Raw genomic sequence first — 20,000 nt, 5'->3', positions numbered from 1 at the left:
CTGCAAACTTACTGAGGGTGCACTCAATGAATACTCGATTAAGTATCTACTATCAGTTAATTCTTTCATATTTAGGGGCACCAGAGTTGTCCCATCTCACTTCAAGACTTAGTCTTTCTAGCTTTAGATCAAATAAAGCCAACTGCTAGCACAATTCCCAAAACATAACTGCCCTTGTTTTTTTTCTCTTAGGCCATGTTGGAGCCCCTCTGGCTTGTAACATCATAAAACTAGATGATGTGGAAGAAATGAACTACTTCTCTTCTAACAACGAAGGCGAGGTAGGTACTATCTCCTGTGTGCATCAGGAAATGCTGAAACATAAGACTGAGTGACTAATGATGTTCTGTGCTTGCTATAGGTCTGCATTAAAGGACCAAATGTGTTCAAGGGTTATCTGAAGGACCCTGAGAAGACAGCAGAAGCAATTGATAAAGATGGCTGGCTCCACACTGGAGACATAGGGAAATGGTTGCCAGTGAGTAACTACTTAATACAAACCATCCCTTGGATGTGAATTCCTGGTTAGTTTACAGTAATCTGAAAAGATGGAGAAGTGAATTTTAGGATAAAAGCCTTACACAGTATTTTATTATCATTCACCAAGTAACTCCAGGCAAAGCTCTAAAGACCAGTTAGGTTACAAGATCTCAAATTTAACACTTGCTAGGCCAGTAGTTAAGACTACGTCATTTCCACAGTGAAGAACAACAAGGTGTCTTGGTTTCTGTCAGAGGAGAATAAAGGAGCTGTCTAATCATGTCCTGAGCTAACTGGAGAAATTAGACGAAGTGCCCCTTCTCTCTACAGAGAGCAAAGACCAGTTCCAGACTAGCATGTGCTTTTCATACAACAAAACCAAACCTGTTATCTTCTACTTCTTATAGAAGCAAGACAGAGACTTGAAACTAATGGCCTCCACTTTTAACTTCTAGAATGGAACACTGAAGATCATCGATAGGAAGAAGAATATATTTAAACTTGCACAAGGAGAATACATTGCTCCAGAGAAGATAGAAAATATCTATATCAGAAGTGCTCCTGTAGCCCAGGTCTTTGTACACGGGGAAAGCCTAAGGGTAAGTGATGTTAGGAGTGAGCATCCTGCAAGATTCCTCCCACAGTGAGTTCTGGAAGATCAGGGCACAAATGTATGCAATATACAAGAGTCCTTGAACAAGATCTGTTTCCGAGAGTGCCATGTTTATAGGAATATCCTTTCAGACCCATAGTCTTCCCAACTGACACTAAAGAAAAGGAGATCTTGGCATCAGGTTGCAAGCTGGGTAAAAGCTAATTACATACTTGTATGGGATTAGTATGTTAGGTCAGCTCTGTACAGTTTAGAATCATAGAATAGTTTGGGTTGGAAGGGACCTCTAAAGGTCATCTAGTCCAACCCCCCCTGCAATGAGCAGGGACATCTTCAACTAGATCAGGTTGCTCAGAGCCCCATCCAACCTGACCTTGACTGTTTCCAGGGATGGGCCATCTACCACCTCTCTGGGAAACCTGTTCCAGTGTTTTACCATCCTCATTGTAAAAAATTTCTTCCTTCTATCTAGTCTAAACCTACCCTCTTTCACTTTAAAACCATTACTCTTTGTCCTATCACTACAGGCCCCGCTAAAATGTCTGTCCCCACCTCTTATAAGCCCCCTTCAAGTACTGAAAGGTTACAACAAGGTCTCCCTGGAGCCTTCTCTTCTCCAGGCTAAATAACCCCAACTCTCGGCCTTCCTTCGTAGGAGTGGTGTTTCTCCTCTCTCAGCCTTTTTTCATAGGAGAGGTGTTTCTCCACTCCTCTGTCACAGAGGTGTCACCTATGCTAGCAGAAGCCAGTCTTCAATCTGTAAACCAGCCAAAAGTAATTTCTGGAGCATTCAGCACAAATAACAAACCACATTAGTACCTCAATTACTGCTGTCAGAAATCAGATAAGTGACTTGAAAGTCCTTGTAGCTACCTTCTGAACTCTGGGAATAGATGGGGATGTATGTGTGGCTTGTTATAGAGACACTGTCCACAATCAAGTTCACATAGACAATCAAAGTAATTTCAGATGCCTTATCTTGGTCTCAACATGACTACGTCCACTTGTTTTCAGTCTTTTCTAATAGGTATAGTGGTACCTGATCCTGAGACGCTTCCAGAATTTGCAGCAAAACTGGGAGTAAAAGGTTCATATGAAGATGTCTGCAAAAATCCAGTGAGTGACTTTATGTTTTTAGTGAGTTATAGATAGAATTTAATTCTGAAGTCCAATCTTGCATTGGTTTGACTTCGTTCTATCCACCTTTTTTGTAAATTAAACTGGTTTAATGCTGGGTGAGTCATGCATGCAGCATTACAGCAAAAACCGGAACTAATTATAGGTGTCCCTTGATGTTTCAAGGGCTATCACTGCTTCTTTTCCACTGAGTAGACATGACCTTGCGGTGGCCTTAATATGAGAAATCTTGAATGTTGAAATAAGTACGTGTATACTTGCCGACCTCAGTTTTCGCTGACTGGGCAATGCGTATAGTCTTGAGTTGCAATTACAAAGTGGCAGCTTTACCCACTCTACTCCCGCTTTGTTTCTTCTAGGCAGTGAAGAAAGCTATTTTAGAAGATATGGTCAGATTGGGGAAAGAGGCTGGCCTTAAATCCTTTGAACAAGTGAGTACTTCCAAATCCTGCTTGTCACAAGCACCTGTATTGCTAATGCAATGGCTGTGAAGTCTTCATTCTGTTATTGACCATGCCAGGATGGGACCTAAGACAGCTGCCCTGGACGACTGATTGAGGTAGGCAGTGAAACACTGACTGGCTGCCTGTCTGTTGACCAAGAGACAGGTGGCTGTACAGGGCAACAGTAGCCATTGCCATGAGATGGAATGGAGGTTCACCACAGGCTGCAGGAGCTGTACTGTAGTTCCAGCCTATCCCCTTCTGTGTCAGCCAAAAGGAGTTTGACTTGCATTAAAAACCAGTTCAGTTACTGGAGGTCCTGAGACTGAGTTTTTGCACTGACCTCAAGGAAGCTGGAAGAACTGTTGTTTCTCCTCTAAGTAATTACGTAACTGACATGTGCTAAATTATTTTCTTTTAATAGGTTAAAGACCTGTACATCCACACAGAGCTGTTCTCTGTAGAAAACGGACTCCTGACACCAACACTGAAAGCAAAGCGAGCAGAGGTGGTTAAACTCTTCAAGAAGCAGATTGAGGCCCTCTATTCAAGTATGCAGGAATAAGTGGCCAGTTTAATTTAAACTGCATGGAGTATCCAAACAAATCTGACACTATATGACCTATGAAGAACACAAGCATGAGTGGAGGGGAGCAAGGAGAACTTAAATATATTGTTTCTGATATCCTGAGAAAAATTACTTTCAGGTGAAGATGGCTATAGTATAACTGACAACTGGCAGTGTTTATATCTTGCACGACTAAGCATAAGCTGTCTCGGCAAAGCCAGAACTTTCATCTTCCTTGGACTGTGACTGAAGTGCAAAAAACTCAAGAGCCTCAACCTTTAAAAGGCAGCTGTATATTTTTCTCACTGTCAAAAGCAAATCTTGTTTTCCTGCTCCAACTATGAACTCCATTGTGACCTTTTGTGGATTGATTTGCGACCAGACTGAACTCTGCAATTACCTGTTTTGGGTAGGGGGGAGATAGTTCAAAAACCAAGTGCAGAAAAATAACACTTCACATTCCACTCAGGATGCTACAGCCTGTCTCAACTGAAGCTGTCACAATATGAATTGGAGCTTAATGGCTGTTCAGCAAATACAGAAGTGAATTTCCTGTTCCTAGCCCTGGACCACAGTAGAGGTTGTTTTTAATGAAAATGAGTAGCCTGGCATCAACTGGTTTACAAAGTACCTGTGTCTAAAGCAAACATAGTTTATACTCTAGTATGGGAGGCACTGGATCAATTTTTGCATGTCCTCAACTGCAATGGCAGTTATAAAGCCTCTACACTTATTAATTTGAGCCTGGTAAGTGGAAAACTTTAGCTGTCATTCCTAAGGATATAGGATGCAATAAATTGTAACTGCACAATCAAACCAAAGTGTGAGTGAGTGACTTCTCTGCTGCAACCACACTGTCAGCTGCAAGGTTTACTGCTGGTTATGTATAGCTGCAGGTAGAATACAAATGCTGCAGAAAGCTAACTTGTTTCCTGTGCTGTCACTGCTCAATCACAGCTGAAGCCATGAGGCAGTAAGATAGTGCCAGACTAGATGTTGCTCCTCTACGCAGCTTTCCTTTTCTGGTAGTAAGGCAGTATTTGCCAAAGTCTTCAGCATAAATTCATTCTTCTAACTCAGCCTATCACATGAAATAAAGCATCAGATATAATTTTCTAGGGCTAAAGCTGCTTCTTTAGAAAACTATTTAGGCAAGATGAGTACTGTCTCTATCTTTAGAAATGTGTCCTCAACTAGTGTATGCTGTCTCTGCTGACCATTCCTCCCTGTCCCTGTAGTAGTCTGCTGTATCAATCCAAAAGGCAATGTGGTGCTAACAAGGATGAAATGGGGGGCAGCAGTACATATAGCTTTCCTATGCCAATTTTCCTTGTCTGTGCCAGATTCTTACAGCTAGTGTCTGTTCCTCTCTGTATTTAATGCTCGTTGTCAGATATCCTAAAATGAAAGCAACCAGTAGATTTGTCAATCAGGAAAGACCCACCCCTTACTGTAAGGCATCTCTAGCTTTGACTAGTAAAAACAACTGACCCAATTCTGTTTCTAGTCTAGACATAAAGACCTTCACATTTTCAGGTAACTGTTGTGTTAGTTACGGTGCTTGTCATAACCTGAGCCTATAAAGGCTTCTAAGACTCTGAAAGTGCATGTAACTCTGCTGCTTATCTTTCCCATGCTTCCTTAAAGCAATGTGCCTTAAAAGCTACTGATAGCTTATCTTTTCCCCCAGGTGAGACTGAGGAGAGAAAAAAAGGAATCAGAGGGAAGAAACTGGTTTGGGGTTCTGATGAGCAATTCAGTTGGGGACAGTAAATCTAGTGCAAATGAGATCTGTATAAACTTGAGGCTGAATGCCATGATGCCACCTGCTGTAGTGCCTGGAAAACACTCTCTTTATTGTATCAAGTGAAACTTCCTTATAGAGGTCTGCTTGGATGTTAAAGTGTAGCACTCTGCAGTGGGTCCTTCAACTAGCAGTGTTCAGATACCAATCACAGTGCTTCACTCAGCTTAAAGAGATTTCTTATTTGTGAACTAAGCAGAGAATGCCTACTTTTCCATGCCGTGTTTCAAAAACTAATAACTTTGTACAGGTCACTTTCTAATCCAGTAGAAGCGCCTTCTCTTTTGGAAGAGGAAGCACCTCAATCTCTGAACTTGGTTTGCTCTTAATGGCAACTAAGCCTCTTCTCACAGTGGCAAACTACAGTGCTTTAGGTTTTTCATGTGTGTGGTATCTGCTAGTAGCTGTTACAAAGAAGGAATTGAATGGGTAATGGCACTGTCTGAACAATAAATGATACATAGCAATTCAAGTGTAAACTGGTCTGAAACTGGTCTCTTGGGTGCTGCCTGTGTCATATGAACTGCTCCTACAATATAGATCTGAAGTAAAAAAGAAGAGTACTTTAGGCATGCTTGCACTGAAATGGTACAATAATTATTTCAGGCTATTGTTTGAGCACTAGAGAAAACTACAGCAGACTTGAAACACTGTTATACTGTGAACAAAGATTTGAGGTAAGGATGGCTATAGGTACAATGAAATTTAATCCTCTGCAACTTCTTTTTCCATGCTACAGAGATGGGTGCTAAAATAACATCCAGTCTTCTCTACTTGCTTTAAAAAGGTCTCATCTAGTAGCTGTCCATTATGAACTGATCCATTTGGTCTGTAGTATAGAAGTGTATACATGATGAAAAATGAGATACCATGACTAATAAAGATGATTCACATAAGGTAGGTATAATGAATGTTGATAATACAGCTTGCTTTTACTTATCAAATTGGAAACAACTCATATGTACTGCATCAGGAATTAGATTACCTGATTTCAGCTCTCAAAATACAATTTGTTAAGTGCATTTTCTTTCCATCTCTATGAAACCACCTCTGTGCCTGCAACTTAATAATTACTGGTTAGTCTCTTCTGTTCCTGATCTAGACAGGAAGTGTTCAGAGGGAAATACTGACCCTTAATTCATAATTTAGCTTTAATAAGGTTCTTATTTCAATCAGTGCTCTACAGCTCTAGAATCTTTCTCTAATGCTGTAGCGACGCAACTGAATTGTAAACACTAAATAACCTGCAAATCGCTGGCTTCCCAGCATGGGAAGTTCCCTTTTCTGCTCCAGGTGACTACTTTACATTTGAAAAACTAACTATATGGGAGCTGCTTAAACTCTAGCACAAGCTTGTATTTGCTCAACTCTTAGATCTGGATTAAAATCAGAAGCCTCTTGGTTAATACTATCGAGGAGGGGAGAACTTTCATCATTGATTTCTTTTACTATTGGTAATCACCTTAAAGTTACCAGGCATGAGAATATTGTCTTTTGCACAGCCTGATGTATATGGTAATGTAGCCCTTTCCTCATTAAGAACTGAGACACCTGGCAGTCAGTGGCTTCAAGAGTCTCTTCCCATTGGAGGCGAAAGCAAGGGCAGATGAGTAGAAAGCAAAATTTTCATTGATTTGGTGGGTGAACAGGCTGCCTGAGATGTCCATTTACCATGGCCGGCATTGTTCTTTTATGGCAGATTCTGTTTCTGTTTTGGCACAAAACTATTTCTTATTAGCCTATTTTATTATTTCCCTTTAAATAGGAGGGCAGGGTTCCACTTCAGTAAGCAGTTACCCTTACTTTCCGTCATACTAGAGCCTGAGCTAGGCTAGCGTGGCATTGCAAGTCCAGACTCGCTGTTAGATGATAGAAAGGATGCAAAGCTCAAAATTTTAAATAAAAAGAGCAATTTTTCCCTCATGTAAAAGCAAGAGATAGTTTAATAGAGCTAACCACTGTATGAAAGACACTTGCTTTTCGCTTCCCCCAGACCTGGCTTCTCTAGGAATTTGAACCTAAAGAAAATCAACTGAATTCCCTGATGAATCACTGCAGAACACAGAATCTATACCTGCTCCTTTCCTTAATAAACAAAGGTCTTCCTGAAGTAAAAAGCAGGAAGTGAGGAATGAAGAAGAAAAAAAGAAGGTAGAATGGGATGGTAGAAAGGAAGGAAAATAAAATCTACTAGTATTAAGAATCATAGTTCCTTAGAGGTGGTTTGTCTTTAAACTTCATGCTCTGATACAGTTGTTTTCAGTAATGGAAAGAGAGATTATAGTTTCTTGGCTATAGAATCTCTAAACGCCTTTAAAAGGTATGCATTTTGTTTTGGCTGATTGTTTGTAGGCAAGCATTGCTGAGTTAAGGTGTTGTAATGGTAAACAGAAACAAGTTACCTGTGTTACAAAAGGGAAGAGGTGGGACTGAGTTACTGCTACAAGGAAAGAAGATGAAAGTATAAAAGAAAAAAAAGCATATAAAATCAATTTCAGAGTGTAAGTGTACTTCTGAAGCAGAGCTCCTGGATGTGCTGTAGTTCAGGGTACAGTGATCGTCATGTGCAAGATTCTGCTCAGATGAAAGCTGAAATAGAGTTGAAGATGCTATTCAACCACTAAATGCTATCCAGTCCTATATAAACAGACCACAGCTTACACAAATTCCCCTCCTAATACCTAACAATCAACTGTGGTCATTAGTGCTGTTATTCTGTTCCTATTACACTGCTAATTACTCCCTGCTAATATATAGCTATTTAATAATTTCAAAGTCAAGAACAAGAGGTCCTTAGCCACCAGCTTCCTTGGATAGAAGAGAAACTTCTTTGTGTAACTTGTTTGGTTCCAGACTCCAGACACTAAACAGAAACTCCTGCAGTTAAGACTAAGAATATTCCATGCAGTTTGGAGATTTTCATATTAATTTCAGCTCATATTCCAAAATAGCTACATCCTGCCAAGTTACAGCCTTTCAGCTCTTGCTAGCAGGGGAACTAGAAGTATGATACAGTCCTACACTGCTAATGAAGCCTGCTTCTAGAAAATAAGTGTTTTGATTTCAAGAGGGGCAAAGAACCTGCTTGCAAACTACTGAAACTGAACACCAACTCCCCCTTGCCACAGCTCAGAAACAGCCTAGGATTATGGCTCACCAACAGCACTAAGGCACAGCAGGCTACAGGTACCAAGAAGCTGGCTTTCTGCTGGAGATAAAGAATCTGAGTAGGAGCACACACGAGTAATGCTGGCTTGTCTGTATGTAGTTATTTCTATACACACTTAATATTGTTTAAGAAATGCTCACCTGCCTGAGATGCAGGTGGAGGTAAACCAGGTGTTAGTTTAAAACAGTCATTTGCAAAAACTTTCAACATGCAACTAGACTACCTATGAGAGAACAAAACCACCTGCTGCATTTAGGATACATTTAGAAAGCCTTCAGCTGGTACAGGCTACTCCATTTTAAGATCTTCCTTCTAAGAGTCCATACCAGATGCTAAATAACAATGCTGTAGGAAAGGTGTTAATCATTTAGTAGCAACTAGGCTCACAAAAATTTTCATTCTTGGCACTACCGCTTCCTTTAACTCTAAGATGGATCAAGAACTTGTCTCTTGGGTACATGCTCAGATTTCAGAGGGAACAGATACAGCTGGCTGTATTTTTTTTTTGCCATTAAAAGCACAGAATATTCTTTTAGCAAGAGCTGAAGTCTTTCTAACCTTGAAAAACAATTTATAACAGTGAAATCTTTACTTCCCAGTCAGTTCACATTCCCATGCCTATAAACAAGTTCTTGTAGGTCTAAGAACAATTAAATCCACAAGTGAATATGAACGTATCATTTATTTGAGGTGGATAATTCACATCATTAAAAGTCACAGGTAACAAATTTTATCTGGAATTTGAATCAAATGTTTATTTTATAGTTTTCAGGGGCAGCTTCAGAGAAAGTAAAATACAAAAGATAAGCAGCACGCATCACAATCAGATGCAGTTGAGGAAAAAACCTGAAATATGAACCCTCAAAATGCAATTTAAACAGCAAAAAGAAAAAAGCCTGTCTTGGGATGAAAGAGACACATCTTGAAGGTAATCCACTGAATGGCTTTTTCAATTATTTATTGTTAAAATAGTATGCAACCATGGCACAGGCATATCCAACCCTTTCAGCTGCAAGGAAAAGAAAACCTTGTCCTAACATATTCATTGCATAAGTCTAAAGTCATACACAGAAAATTTCAAGTAATTGCGGTCTGAAGTAAAAATTCCATTTCTTATTTAAAAAAAAAAAAAGAGAAGGCTATCTGTTTTTCTTCTCTCCATCCACTGGTTGATCCGCTTCAGAGTCATACTGGCATTTTTCCACACATTTCCTAGGGAACCAGCCTCGTTCTCTTATTCCACCTTAAGACATGAAAAGTTGCATTAACTTGGAACAAAACATGACCCACTATAGCGGAAAAACACAGGACTGGAAGAGACATCAAGAAGTTACCTAGGTTATTTTCTTCTCCAAGGCAAGACACCCAAGTCATTCCTAACATCACTGCCTGGGGACAGATGGATTCTCTCCCACTGCCTAAAATGTTTTCAGAGATCTCCGAAGTGTGAGTGTTCTACCTTCCTTACTATGAGGAAATTTTTCCTAATATCCTATCTGAATCTTTCTGTCTATAATTAAAGTTTACAACTCTTCTTTCTACACACCAGGGACACAGGAAGCAGCTAACAACCTTCTCTACAACAGACTTTCATGTAGCTGATGACTAGGCTGGCTTTCTCCTATCTCCTTTTCCTCTCCAGATAAGCCATCCAGTTCTTTCAGCTTTCCCTTATAAGTCACATTTTCTAGTACTCTCATTAGTCTCATTGTTTTCCTCTCACCCCTTTACAGCTGATCTTCCTCTTTCTTGAGATGCAGTAACTGCTTTTACTTGTGGCAGTATTTCAGCTGACTCTCTGCCAATGTTGAGTTGGATGGAAGGATTACTTCATTATCTGGGAAGCGATATACTTTTTTCTTTTTTCCAAGTGTTGACTCATCTTATTATTGACTCTTTTTCTCAGAACAACTGCTACTTGATCATTAATTTTTCCATCTTGTTATAGTGCAACTCGTTATTCCTGCTTATTTATAGCATTTTGCTACACATTCCTAAAAAAACCTCATCCTATTTTTGAAGCCTAGTTCTCCAAAATACCAATGTTATTTTGAATTCTAATCCAGCCTCTCAGTATACACCAAGTTCCCTACCCAGACCACATTTCACCTGATTTAAAAAAAAAAAAACAAACAAAATCAACAAAACACATTCTATATAGCACAGATTCTCCTGCTAATCTTCAGAATAAGCAACACAATACAAACTATTATCATGCTCATTTCAGTGATTCATTTAGGTTTGATGTTTGAAAGAGTTCATTGGAGTGAGCTGCTGAAGCACTTCTAGCCCATGAAGGTCTCAGACCTCCCGTGAAAAGCATGCACACTTTCAATGTAGTGACTGTTGGCTGCCTCTTTTTTGCCAACACAGAATGTACATGCAATGAATTAACAATTGTTTGGAAGAGACAGTGGAATCCAATGCACCTGCTGGCCGGTAAAATTTTACCTCAGTCCTAAGCAGGAGGGATAAAATAAAAAAAAATGGAAAAGTTTCAATGCAAGTGGCTGTGATGTCTCTCTGCAGACCAGCAGGAGTCTAACATCTTTAACAGCTGTAGTTGTTAGTTTCATAAATACATGTCAAAGTCCTTGGAATTGATCCCAAACCAAAGACATAACATCTCCTTGGTTTTAAGATGTACAAAGAGTAATGCTAGGTCTTATATGTATACGGGCTGTTTAGTTAGGAAATTTGAATGTTTAAGACAGACCACTATTTAAATATCAAGAAAAGAAATCATCATTAAGCTTTTTAGAGTTCAGAAATCTAACTTTTTCTTAGAATATGAAGTGTCACCCTTCCCACTAAACCTTCAATAAACTACTAGATAAGCCTTCTTTCAGTCTGACAGATTCATTTAACATTTGACAAAACTGGCAAGTCTACCAGACGTAAAAAGTGAAAACTGTGGATGTAGTTTCAGAGGGGAGAAAAGCTAATGCCAATAAGGTCAGTCATTATACATTTTAAGAACTGAACATGTAATACTGTCCACATTTCTAGACAGCTATAAAATTGATTTGTAATTCTCAACAGAAAAAGTGAAAATAACTGCTTCATACCATCAGCAGCTGAGTCGAGAATCTTCTCACCATACATCCAGTGTCTGGGGAAGAAAGCGTAATAGGTAATTAGATGCCAGAACTCATCTTAGTATTTCTTTTAACCAAACATAAAGGTGTGGAGCCACTAACTTTAAGCCTCTTGTGGCTAAAATCAGATCCCCTTTACTCAGTGCAATTCTAGGTTCTTCAGTGCACGGTGTTGTGAAGAATGTTCCAACACCTTTAGTCACAGGGCAGCAAACACCATTGTAATCTTCTACTGCTTGATACCGCACCTACAGATTTAAACAGAACATGGCAATATATTATTGTAAGGAGTTGTGGCCTTGCTCACTGTTTCATACCAAAAAAAAAAGTCACTTCAAGCATACCATTAGATTTCAGTATAATGACAACAGTTGTGAAAGGGACTCCAAATTCTAAATTAACTGCTTAACAATGAAGCACAGTCATCTTTACCATCACATTTCTTATTCTCTGGAAACTAAGGAGCAAATGCAAAGAAAGCTAAATGCTAAATTTCATTAAGCAGAGGTCACAGCACACTGTTTGTGTGGAAACACAAAGTCTTTATTTAATTGCTATGTTTAAAGATCAAGAAAAGAAAGAGTCTCAGCAATTACTTCCATTTATTTATACTGATATTTCAAAGTCATTTCAGACCAAAATTCACAAATACTTACGCTTCTTACTCGCTTGTCTGCTTTCTGTTTCAGTTGCTCTATCTATAAATGATTATGAATAAAAATTTAGGCAGTGTTCAGTTTAAGAGGACTTGTGTATTCAACACAAAATGAAGTCAGGTATTGAAACCATTCAACAAACACAGGAAATACCATTAGCACTTAAAAGCACTCACAAAAGCATAACTTTTTAGTCTATCAAAAAAGGAAGAATATTTGACAGAAGTCCTGTTTCTTAAGTATATGTATTACTAGGCAGTCTATTTTAGCTATTTAAAAAGCTGGTATATTACTGGAGAAGAAAGCAGGCAATAGTGGGGAGGATTAACTTATCATTGAAGATCAACTACCGTCAAACTGTATTGATGACACCCATCTCTTACTGGCCAATCCAGGCCATCTCCTTCAGGAATCCCAGACCATGTAAACACTTGCTTGAAGTTCTTCCATTTACTTCCCATATCATAGGGAAAAATAAAGGTCTCACCCGTTTGGTAGTATTGGATTCTGTCTTTGGCCTGGAAAATAATTAAGAAATACAGTACATAAAAACATACCCTACAAACCGCAATCAAGCAGCCAATATTAAGAAGGCTAGGTCACAAGCCCTGTACAGGTCCACGAGACCTAAGGGCAAACATTTTGAGGCAAGAGCAGTAAATTCCTGCTATACTAACCCAGGCTTTTAAAACTACTTACAACAATCATGGCATTCAGAAGCGTGCCTGGTTTGGGTCCCCCATGCCCCCATTTACTCTTTAACAACAGAGTCAGCTGGCTACACTGATTAATCCACTCCATGCTCCGATTTTATTTTATGGCTTTTTTTAAGGACTGATGCCTGACTTTCTCAGTTACATGCAAAGACTTCCACAGCTCAGGATTCTTTGATTAATGACCATGAGCATAATTCAACATTGGCAGTGCCTATTCCACCTCCAAGAACTGCATATACAGGGATGCTCTGAATCTCCCACATTCTACAGTCACAAACTTTTCATTCTTTCAGCAATGATGACATCTAGTGGAGCAGCCACAGAAGAGTTTGTTTTCTTTGTTGCAATAATGTCGTTTTTATTAAACACTTATGTATTACAGTCTGTGTTCCGTTTTCAGAAGGGACATATTAGCAGCCTGTGTTTTGCAGCAAAAACGTTAACAGATTACTCGAAATTCTACTGTATAGTTCTAACAGGATTTTCTTTCATTTATGTTCCTTTGTCCTATTCAAAGGTCTAACAGGACTAGGATCCAGCTAAGCTAGAGAAGGCATTACAATACTTATTAAGTGCTTATATACAGTCAAGATCCTCATGCTAATTTTGACATAGAATAAAAGACAGACAAGGTAATAAGGAAATGTTTGTGGACTTATAAAAAATAACTTGTTAGCGCTGAACTGGTTTCTAAACATTGAGTCAGTTTAGAGGAAGCAGAACTTAGCTTCTGCTGCCTGGTTCACTCTCTTCTGAAAATTCTTGTGAAAACCTCTATAAAGATAGAGAAAGCAAACAAATTTAGAGGATAGAAGACTAGGTATCTCATTATTTTCTAGTACTTTCTCAAAATCAAGTAAAATCCTCCCAAGTTTAATCCAAGAAGTAGGAAATGATGAAAATCATGAGCCAAAACATGCCACCTAGATTAGGTAGGAGAGGTGGACAATTAAAGACACAGGCAGGCGTAATGAGAAGCAAAGACAACTCAAGTTTCAGACAAAATCACTCACATATTCCAAGTAGATAAGCAAAATCTCTTAAAAGCAAATATTTTCCTATGTTCACACCAACTCCCCCAAACAAAAAAGAAAAGAAAAATCTATGCAGTTAAATGATTTCTCATCTATTTCAGTGAATTTCAGAGACAGTAAGGGAAAAAGATGGTTGTAGGTGTTAAGTCAGTGCTGAATTGAAATGACACCTTTGGTTTAAACCCAGAAATGTGAAAGAAGAAATTCATAAATATGGAGAATAAACTTTGTAACAATACAGTATAAGAATATTGTAATAAAAGCTTACCTTTTCTTCAATCCAGGACTCGATTGAAGTTTTATTTGTCAAAATGACTTTCATCTAAAATAAAAGTGTTAGGTGAAATTAGCATTGATTTTCTGCAGAAATACATCAGCTAGGCAAAGAAAACTTCATTTAACAAACTACATTTGCTTTAAAGAACAAAGCAACTTTTACAGGCTTAACTGAAACATATAAAGCATTCAAAATTAAGATTCAGCATAGCTACATGCTAATGCTATCCTCTAGAATTATACACTTGGACAGTATCACACAGTATTTCAGTTTATGCCTAAAATGTGTACTTCTGTTTCTTTCCAAAGATCTCAAACATTTGAAGTAACATATAGGCACATTTATACCTATTTTCAGAGACAGGAGCACATACTCCTGAAATACCAAGTATTTTGCCTTTTCCAGAGAGTTTGTAAAGCCCATCTCATGTCTTCTCAGCTCATTAGATTTTTCACCTCCAAGTTCTCCCATGAAAAACAATTTTTTAAAAATTGTGGTAACAACAGAGGAACTACAAGAAAGCAACATAAGACCCTGGAAAAGTTACACAGCAACGTAAACTCTAAACAAGTGCTCCTATCTCAATCCTGAATTCTGTTTCTGCTCCACAAGCAGGCAAAACTTACAGCTTTTAACTTCTTTGTAACAGAAGCCATAAACTTACCTGGATAATAAACAGCATACCAACAGCAATAGTTGTTCCTAATGCCAGTCCTAAGGCAAATAAAGATGCAGCAAATGCAGACAGTCCAAAGGGAATAATGGGACGAGGGTCTCTTTTGGCTGCACTCATGTCAATCTTTACAGAACTCCACCCAAAAGATATCTGCAAAGGGAAGTATAATTCAGCTCTAGAACATTCCAACTGCCTAAAAAAAACCCAAGTTACCGATAAGAAATCTGACTCTAAAGGTAACTGTCCAACTTCTGGCAGGTTTATAATGCAAGTGGAGTAATTAAAAAAAAAAGCGTTTAAAAGACTTTTCCTCTTCAGAAATACATTCTTTGCTAGATGTAGGCCTTCTCTAGATGCAAAGCTAAACCAAAATTGCCATCTTGCAAGCTCCACAAGTTAGGCCCAAGATTGGCAAAAAAAGCTAGACTCTGGCACATTAACAAAAATGGATTCATCAGTTTCAGATAGAAAATGTTTGCATAGCACAGTACCCATTTTCAATAGAAATGCTACGTTTCCCTCCGAAAGCTTTAGCAGACAGCAGTTCTCAACATTATCGCTCTGCAAATACAACATGCAGCCTTCACGTGTTACACTCAGTTGATGTTTTCAGGCTCTTCATTGCAACCACAAAGGTTGAAATCAAAGCTCGTAATCTTAACCATGGATCTGAGATAACGGATGTGTTCCAGAACAAGCTTTGCTCATTGTTGCTGCAGTTCACAGAATCACAGAATGGTTTGGTTGCAATGGACCTTAAAGATTGTCTAGTTCCAACCCTCTTGCCATGGGCAGGGACATCTTCCACTACACCAGGTTGCTCAAAGCATCCAACCCAACCTTGAACACTTCCAGGGATGGGGCATCCACAGGTTCTCTGGGCAACTTGTCCAAGTGCGTCACCACCCTCACGTGAAGAATTTCTTCCCTATATCTAATCTAAATCTACCCTCTTCCAGTTTAAAGCCACTCCCCCTTGTCCTATCACTCCATGCCCTTGTCAAAAGTCCCTCCCCAGCTTTCTTGTAGGCCCCCTTTAGGTACTGAAAAGCTGCTCTAAGGTCTCCTTGGAGCCTTCTCTTCTCCAGGCTGAACAACCCTGACTCTCTCAGCCTGTCCTCATAGGAGAGGTTAAATTTTTCCATTTAAAAACAAGTCCAACATAATTTTTTTTTAGTTCCAAAAATAATGTACTTTTTTTCCTTAAAGAATTGGATACAATTCTAAAAAAGTGGCAATCAAAATAAAATAAATACCATCTAACTTGCATTTTGGAAATAAATAGCAGCTAGTTTCTGTGCCAGCCAAAACACAGCCTGTCTGTCTCTGTATAGAGTGCTACTCAGAAACTGTCTTCAGTCAATGCAAAGCTCTAGGAAACTCCCCGTGATTGTGACAAGCAACAGGAAAAAAAAAAGGAAAGAAAATAGAAACAACTTTCTCTGAATCCTCCTCCAATTAATGAACATACTTCTGACAGGCGGAGAGCAGAACAGCCTACATGTTGAAAGAATAACAAGGAATTCCACATGCTTCTTCTCAGGAAGCCAAATTGTCTCATACTTCCAGAGATAAATTACCCATCTGACTTAAGGAATATTTTAAGCATTTAATTACGTTTTCTTACTCTGTTGTAAAGCTGAGTGTACATAGTCATAACAAATATGAAAGAAGCGTGAATGCATCCCAGTGGAGCTAAGAGGAGAAACAGAGTAAAAGATGCGTGATTCTGGTATCCACAACAATTGTTGATCCAAGGACAATGGTGATCCATCTTCATGACACATCTGTGAATAATAAATATTGATTCACATAAAGGACATATATGATGTTTTTCAAAAAGCTAATTTTCTACCATTCAACCTCCATTCACTCATTTAAACCCACCGATTTCCAACAGATCAATACAGTAGTTTCTTTTTTTGTTGCTATTCAGAATGATATTTCATGTTGTAAAGGGAAAGAAAGCAAAATAAAAAGTGTTCCCAGGTCCTGCCCTCCCTAATTATCCCTCCTCCTCTTTACTCAAACTTGCTAATTGCTAATAAACACCATATTCCAGAGCCAGGAGACAGAGGCCTAGAAGGCAATGAGCAAGAACTATCAACACATTAAACAAGCCATAATATTATTGCCAATTTTTTTTTTAAATAACCACACCAGGAAAATAAAGGAAATATCAAATCCCCTGTGAACTACTTGCACAAAGAACTTATAAAGATGCACAGACAGAAGTGTGTTAATGCCTATTTCACTTCAGTAGTAGACCCTCTGAAAGCTTCATCAATTGTTATATCTCGACCTCACACCACTGTAAGTCCTTTTCAAAATCTATTTAATAAGTTTAAACACCCTAGAGACACTCTTGTATTTAATATAAAGCTGGTTATTTTGGTGTAGCTTACAGGTGCAAAAAAACACCTGTTAAACAGCAAATTGCATTGATTTAACTTAATAGGTGTAAAAATCACTAATTACAATGTTGCAATTCATCTGCACCAAGCCTAAGTGATAAACAAAGGACTGAATCGCACAAATATCCAGCTCCTCTAAAAATAAAAGTTAATTGTTTTGAAACTACTGACCTCATTATCTTTTAAGCTAGTCCATTCCAAAGAGGAAGTTCAGTTTCTCCTTTTTAAAGAATTAATTATTCTTCATTAACATATGCTCAACTGCCATTGTACAAGTTCTTGAACAGCTAATCATAATTATAAGCACAAGTGTTTCTGAAGAAGTTCCTAGATCTTAGCTAGAAACCTCATCCTGTTCAGTTGGGACACAAGAAGTGACTCCATTCATGCACTGAAACTTGCCATAGCATAGAAGACTTTCAGCAGTGGTTTAACTTACCTACTTCATTGCAACAGGCTAGAAATACCTGCAAAATGAGTTAGTTTGGCCAGAGTTGAGGGGGCAGAAAATTCTTAAAGCATATCAGCAAAATGATTTGGAGAATGTGCTGCGGTTTCTTCCAGTTTATTTGACAAAAGATGTATTATGTAAAGAATTGGCTTTTGCAAAGACAATCATCAGGATGTGCTGCCATTTTCTACTAAGTCCTCATTGTGAAGACTGTCACTCAAGGAAAAGAGTCTAATTTTAAATCTCAGGATGATGCAGCCAAATTACACCACTGCTCCCCAGTTTCAGTCTCTACTTCCTAAAAGGACACTGACTGTGCATCTTGTGTTTACAGAAATAACAAATGAATGCATATGTTGCAATATCATTTTACCACATTCTCTAATAGTCCTTCAGAGGAGAATCTGCCCAGTAAACTCAGGATAAGTGCAACTACAGCCTGGACTGCAGACAGCTGAAGTGGCTTGCTTTTTCCAAGCTGCACTAAATTTCAGTGCAGCTATTTATAATAAAAGCATCCTTTATCTCAGAACAAGTCTGCTGGAAGACTAACACATAACAAGGCACAAACTTTTTAAGCTGACCGAAAAAGCTTATTACTTCACTTAACAAGTAGATTCCCCTCAAAAAAAAAAAAATCCAAAACCTTTAGTAGAAGAGTAAAGAACAGTCCAAAAATTCCACTCAAATCAACATTTAATTTCCATTTGGAAAGATGACAGAATAGGCTTTTCTACTCCCTGAGCAGGTTTATGTTTGGACTCAGAACTTAAAAAGGACTGAAAGTTTTTTAGGTATTTACACAGGCTCACTTCCCTGAAACAGTACTACAATGTTTTGTTAATACCATCAAGTTCTTAAGAGGAACTGATCTCAAGCTAGAAAGAAAATGTTAAAGACTTATTTATTCAGCTAAAACACAGTAAAACCTTACAGAAATCCTACAGCTAGAAAGTAGAAATATCTGAAACAGGTATATTGTTCATATGGAAGTCTTTTAAAAATGCACAATACAAGACATAGAAAAATAAATTATATTAATAACTCATCATTAGATTTGAGGCTGCTTTAATATGGACTTAAAACTATTTTAAAGACAGTACCTGTTACACTTTCGACAGTGGTGTGAACGTGGTGCCTTGTAAGACTGACACACTTTACAGTATTGGAGATACATGCAATCCTGAGATTTTTCCTTTAAACAGAAGAACAGGCATATTAGACATACACATAATTCTACTGGCAATACATACCTTGGCACTTTCCTAACCTAAGCATCTTTGCCTTCATCTGACAGGGTGTGTTTTGTAACCAAACCCTATTTAATGGTAGGTGGTGGGGAGAGAAAAAAACAAAATGAAATAATCTCTTGGCTATCAACACAGCCATCTCCCACTGTTGAAAGTGCTGGTCACTAAAAAACACATAAACAGTTCTTCCATCAGGAAAAGTGACTGCACGAGCAGTGTTTCGTAGTGAAGTTCTGAGAGTAAAATTATAAAGGCCTCATGCTGTGTTTAAAAAAAAAAGCTTGTGCACCTTGTCTTCCCATTTTATACCATAAGCCAATCTAGGCTTACTACTCAGACATAGGACTGGTAAGCATTAATGTTCAACTACCTGTGGTTTGCTACCCTCTCTCTCTTACATACATGAACTACAGCAAGATGAGAGACAGAGAGACTTGTACATAGCAAGTAGTAATACTGGCCAAAATCTTCTGACTACATCCTGACTACATCAGGATCCTCTTCTCACTAGCCTGTCCTTAGAAATATTCCACAAGCAGAAGTGTGATTATTACTAATCTCTGTATCATGCTGCTGGAACACAAACTCTGGCCAGCTGTCTTGAGATACTGAACCTGTGTCATTCCGGCCCTTGACTACTACTCTTCCAAGAGATTACTGAAGCAAAGGAAATGCAAATTTCTACCTTGACTTACAACACTGTGTTAAAGATAAGATAAACGTGTAATTTTCTGGATCACATAAAAACACTTAAATTCGCTAAATGAAGTTCTTCTAATCCTTACTACTAACAGCAAAGTCTTCAATACAACAGTGTCTACACGAGCGTGTAGATAACCTTGAAGTTCTCATTCCCGGCTACCAGTGCTTGTTTCCTGTTGTTCTGCTTTGAGAAGCACCTATGAAGCATAACGACTACTGCCAATAAAGAAGAATTACCATTCAGCCCCAGGTCACTGTTGCTGCCAGAACAAGGAAGGGATGGAGTAAGCTGGAACACACCGGGAACGCTGGAAGCAGCAACAAAGTGGAAGAGAAGAGAAAGCGAAGACGTCGAAAGAAGATAAAGAGAAAGGAGTGGCCCGAGGGGCTGGCTGCATTCTTCGGGGAGAAGGGAAATGGTGGCATGAAAAGATACGGATTTCTACTGTCTTTGCGATCCCTGCACACAGTCCTTTCCGAGAGGCCGGCTCCAGCGCACGGGCAGGCCCGCC

At 38.7% G+C, this 20,000-nt stretch overlaps 2 protein-coding genes across 2 annotated transcripts; one reads left to right on the top strand and one right to left on the bottom strand.

The window, feature by feature from the left end:
- Positions 1-192: 192 nt before the first annotated feature.
- LOC104155680 (long-chain-fatty-acid--CoA ligase 5-like) lies at positions 193-3,414 on the top strand (the record flags this gene model as incomplete). The annotated part of the gene is made up of 6 exons (XM_009695854.1): positions 193-281; positions 362-478; positions 936-1,079; positions 2,108-2,209; positions 2,590-2,661; positions 3,098-3,414. Coding segments are annotated over 6 exons (665 nt in total), but the record flags the coding sequence as incomplete, so codon positions are not given.
- A 5,464-nt stretch (positions 3,415-8,878) lies between these two features.
- Positions 8,879-18,726, bottom strand: ZDHHC6 (zinc finger, DHHC-type containing 6). The gene is made up of 9 exons (XM_009695853.1): positions 18,640-18,726; positions 16,299-16,458; positions 14,660-14,821; positions 13,987-14,040; positions 12,319-12,486; positions 11,969-12,010; positions 11,415-11,560; positions 11,283-11,326; positions 8,879-9,457 (listed from the first exon to the last, which is right to left on the bottom strand). The coding sequence occupies exons 1-9, from the start codon at positions 18,711-18,713 to the stop codon at positions 9,354-9,356; spliced, it is 954 nt and encodes a 317-aa protein (XP_009694155.1). The 5' UTR covers positions 18,714-18,726; the 3' UTR covers positions 8,879-9,353.
- Positions 18,727-20,000: the final 1,274 nt, after the last annotated feature.

The sequence above is a fragment of the Cariama cristata genome, unplaced genomic scaffold (genome assembly GCF_000690535.1).
Source record: "Cariama cristata isolate BGI_N322 unplaced genomic scaffold, ASM69053v1 scaffold42672, whole genome shotgun sequence".
NCBI classification, from domain to species: Eukaryota; Metazoa; Chordata; class Aves; order Cariamiformes; family Cariamidae; genus Cariama; species Cariama cristata.
Note: the sequence above shows the minus strand (reverse complement) of the source record. Positions and strands in the feature narration are given on the sequence as shown.

Coding starts and splice junctions, on each gene's coding strand:
- ZDHHC6 (XM_009695853.1), bottom strand. CDS start 18,713: ATGTATCTCCAATACTGTAAAGTGTGTCAGTCTTACAAGGCACCACGT. Junction 14,041..14,659: donor GTATGCTGTTTATTATCCAG/GTAAGTTTATGG, acceptor CTTTTATTTTAG/ATGAAAGTCATTTTGACAAA. Junction 11,561..11,968: donor CAGACAAGCGAGTAAGAAGC/GTAAGTATTTGT, acceptor TTAAATCTGTAG/GTGCGGTATCAAGCAGTAGA.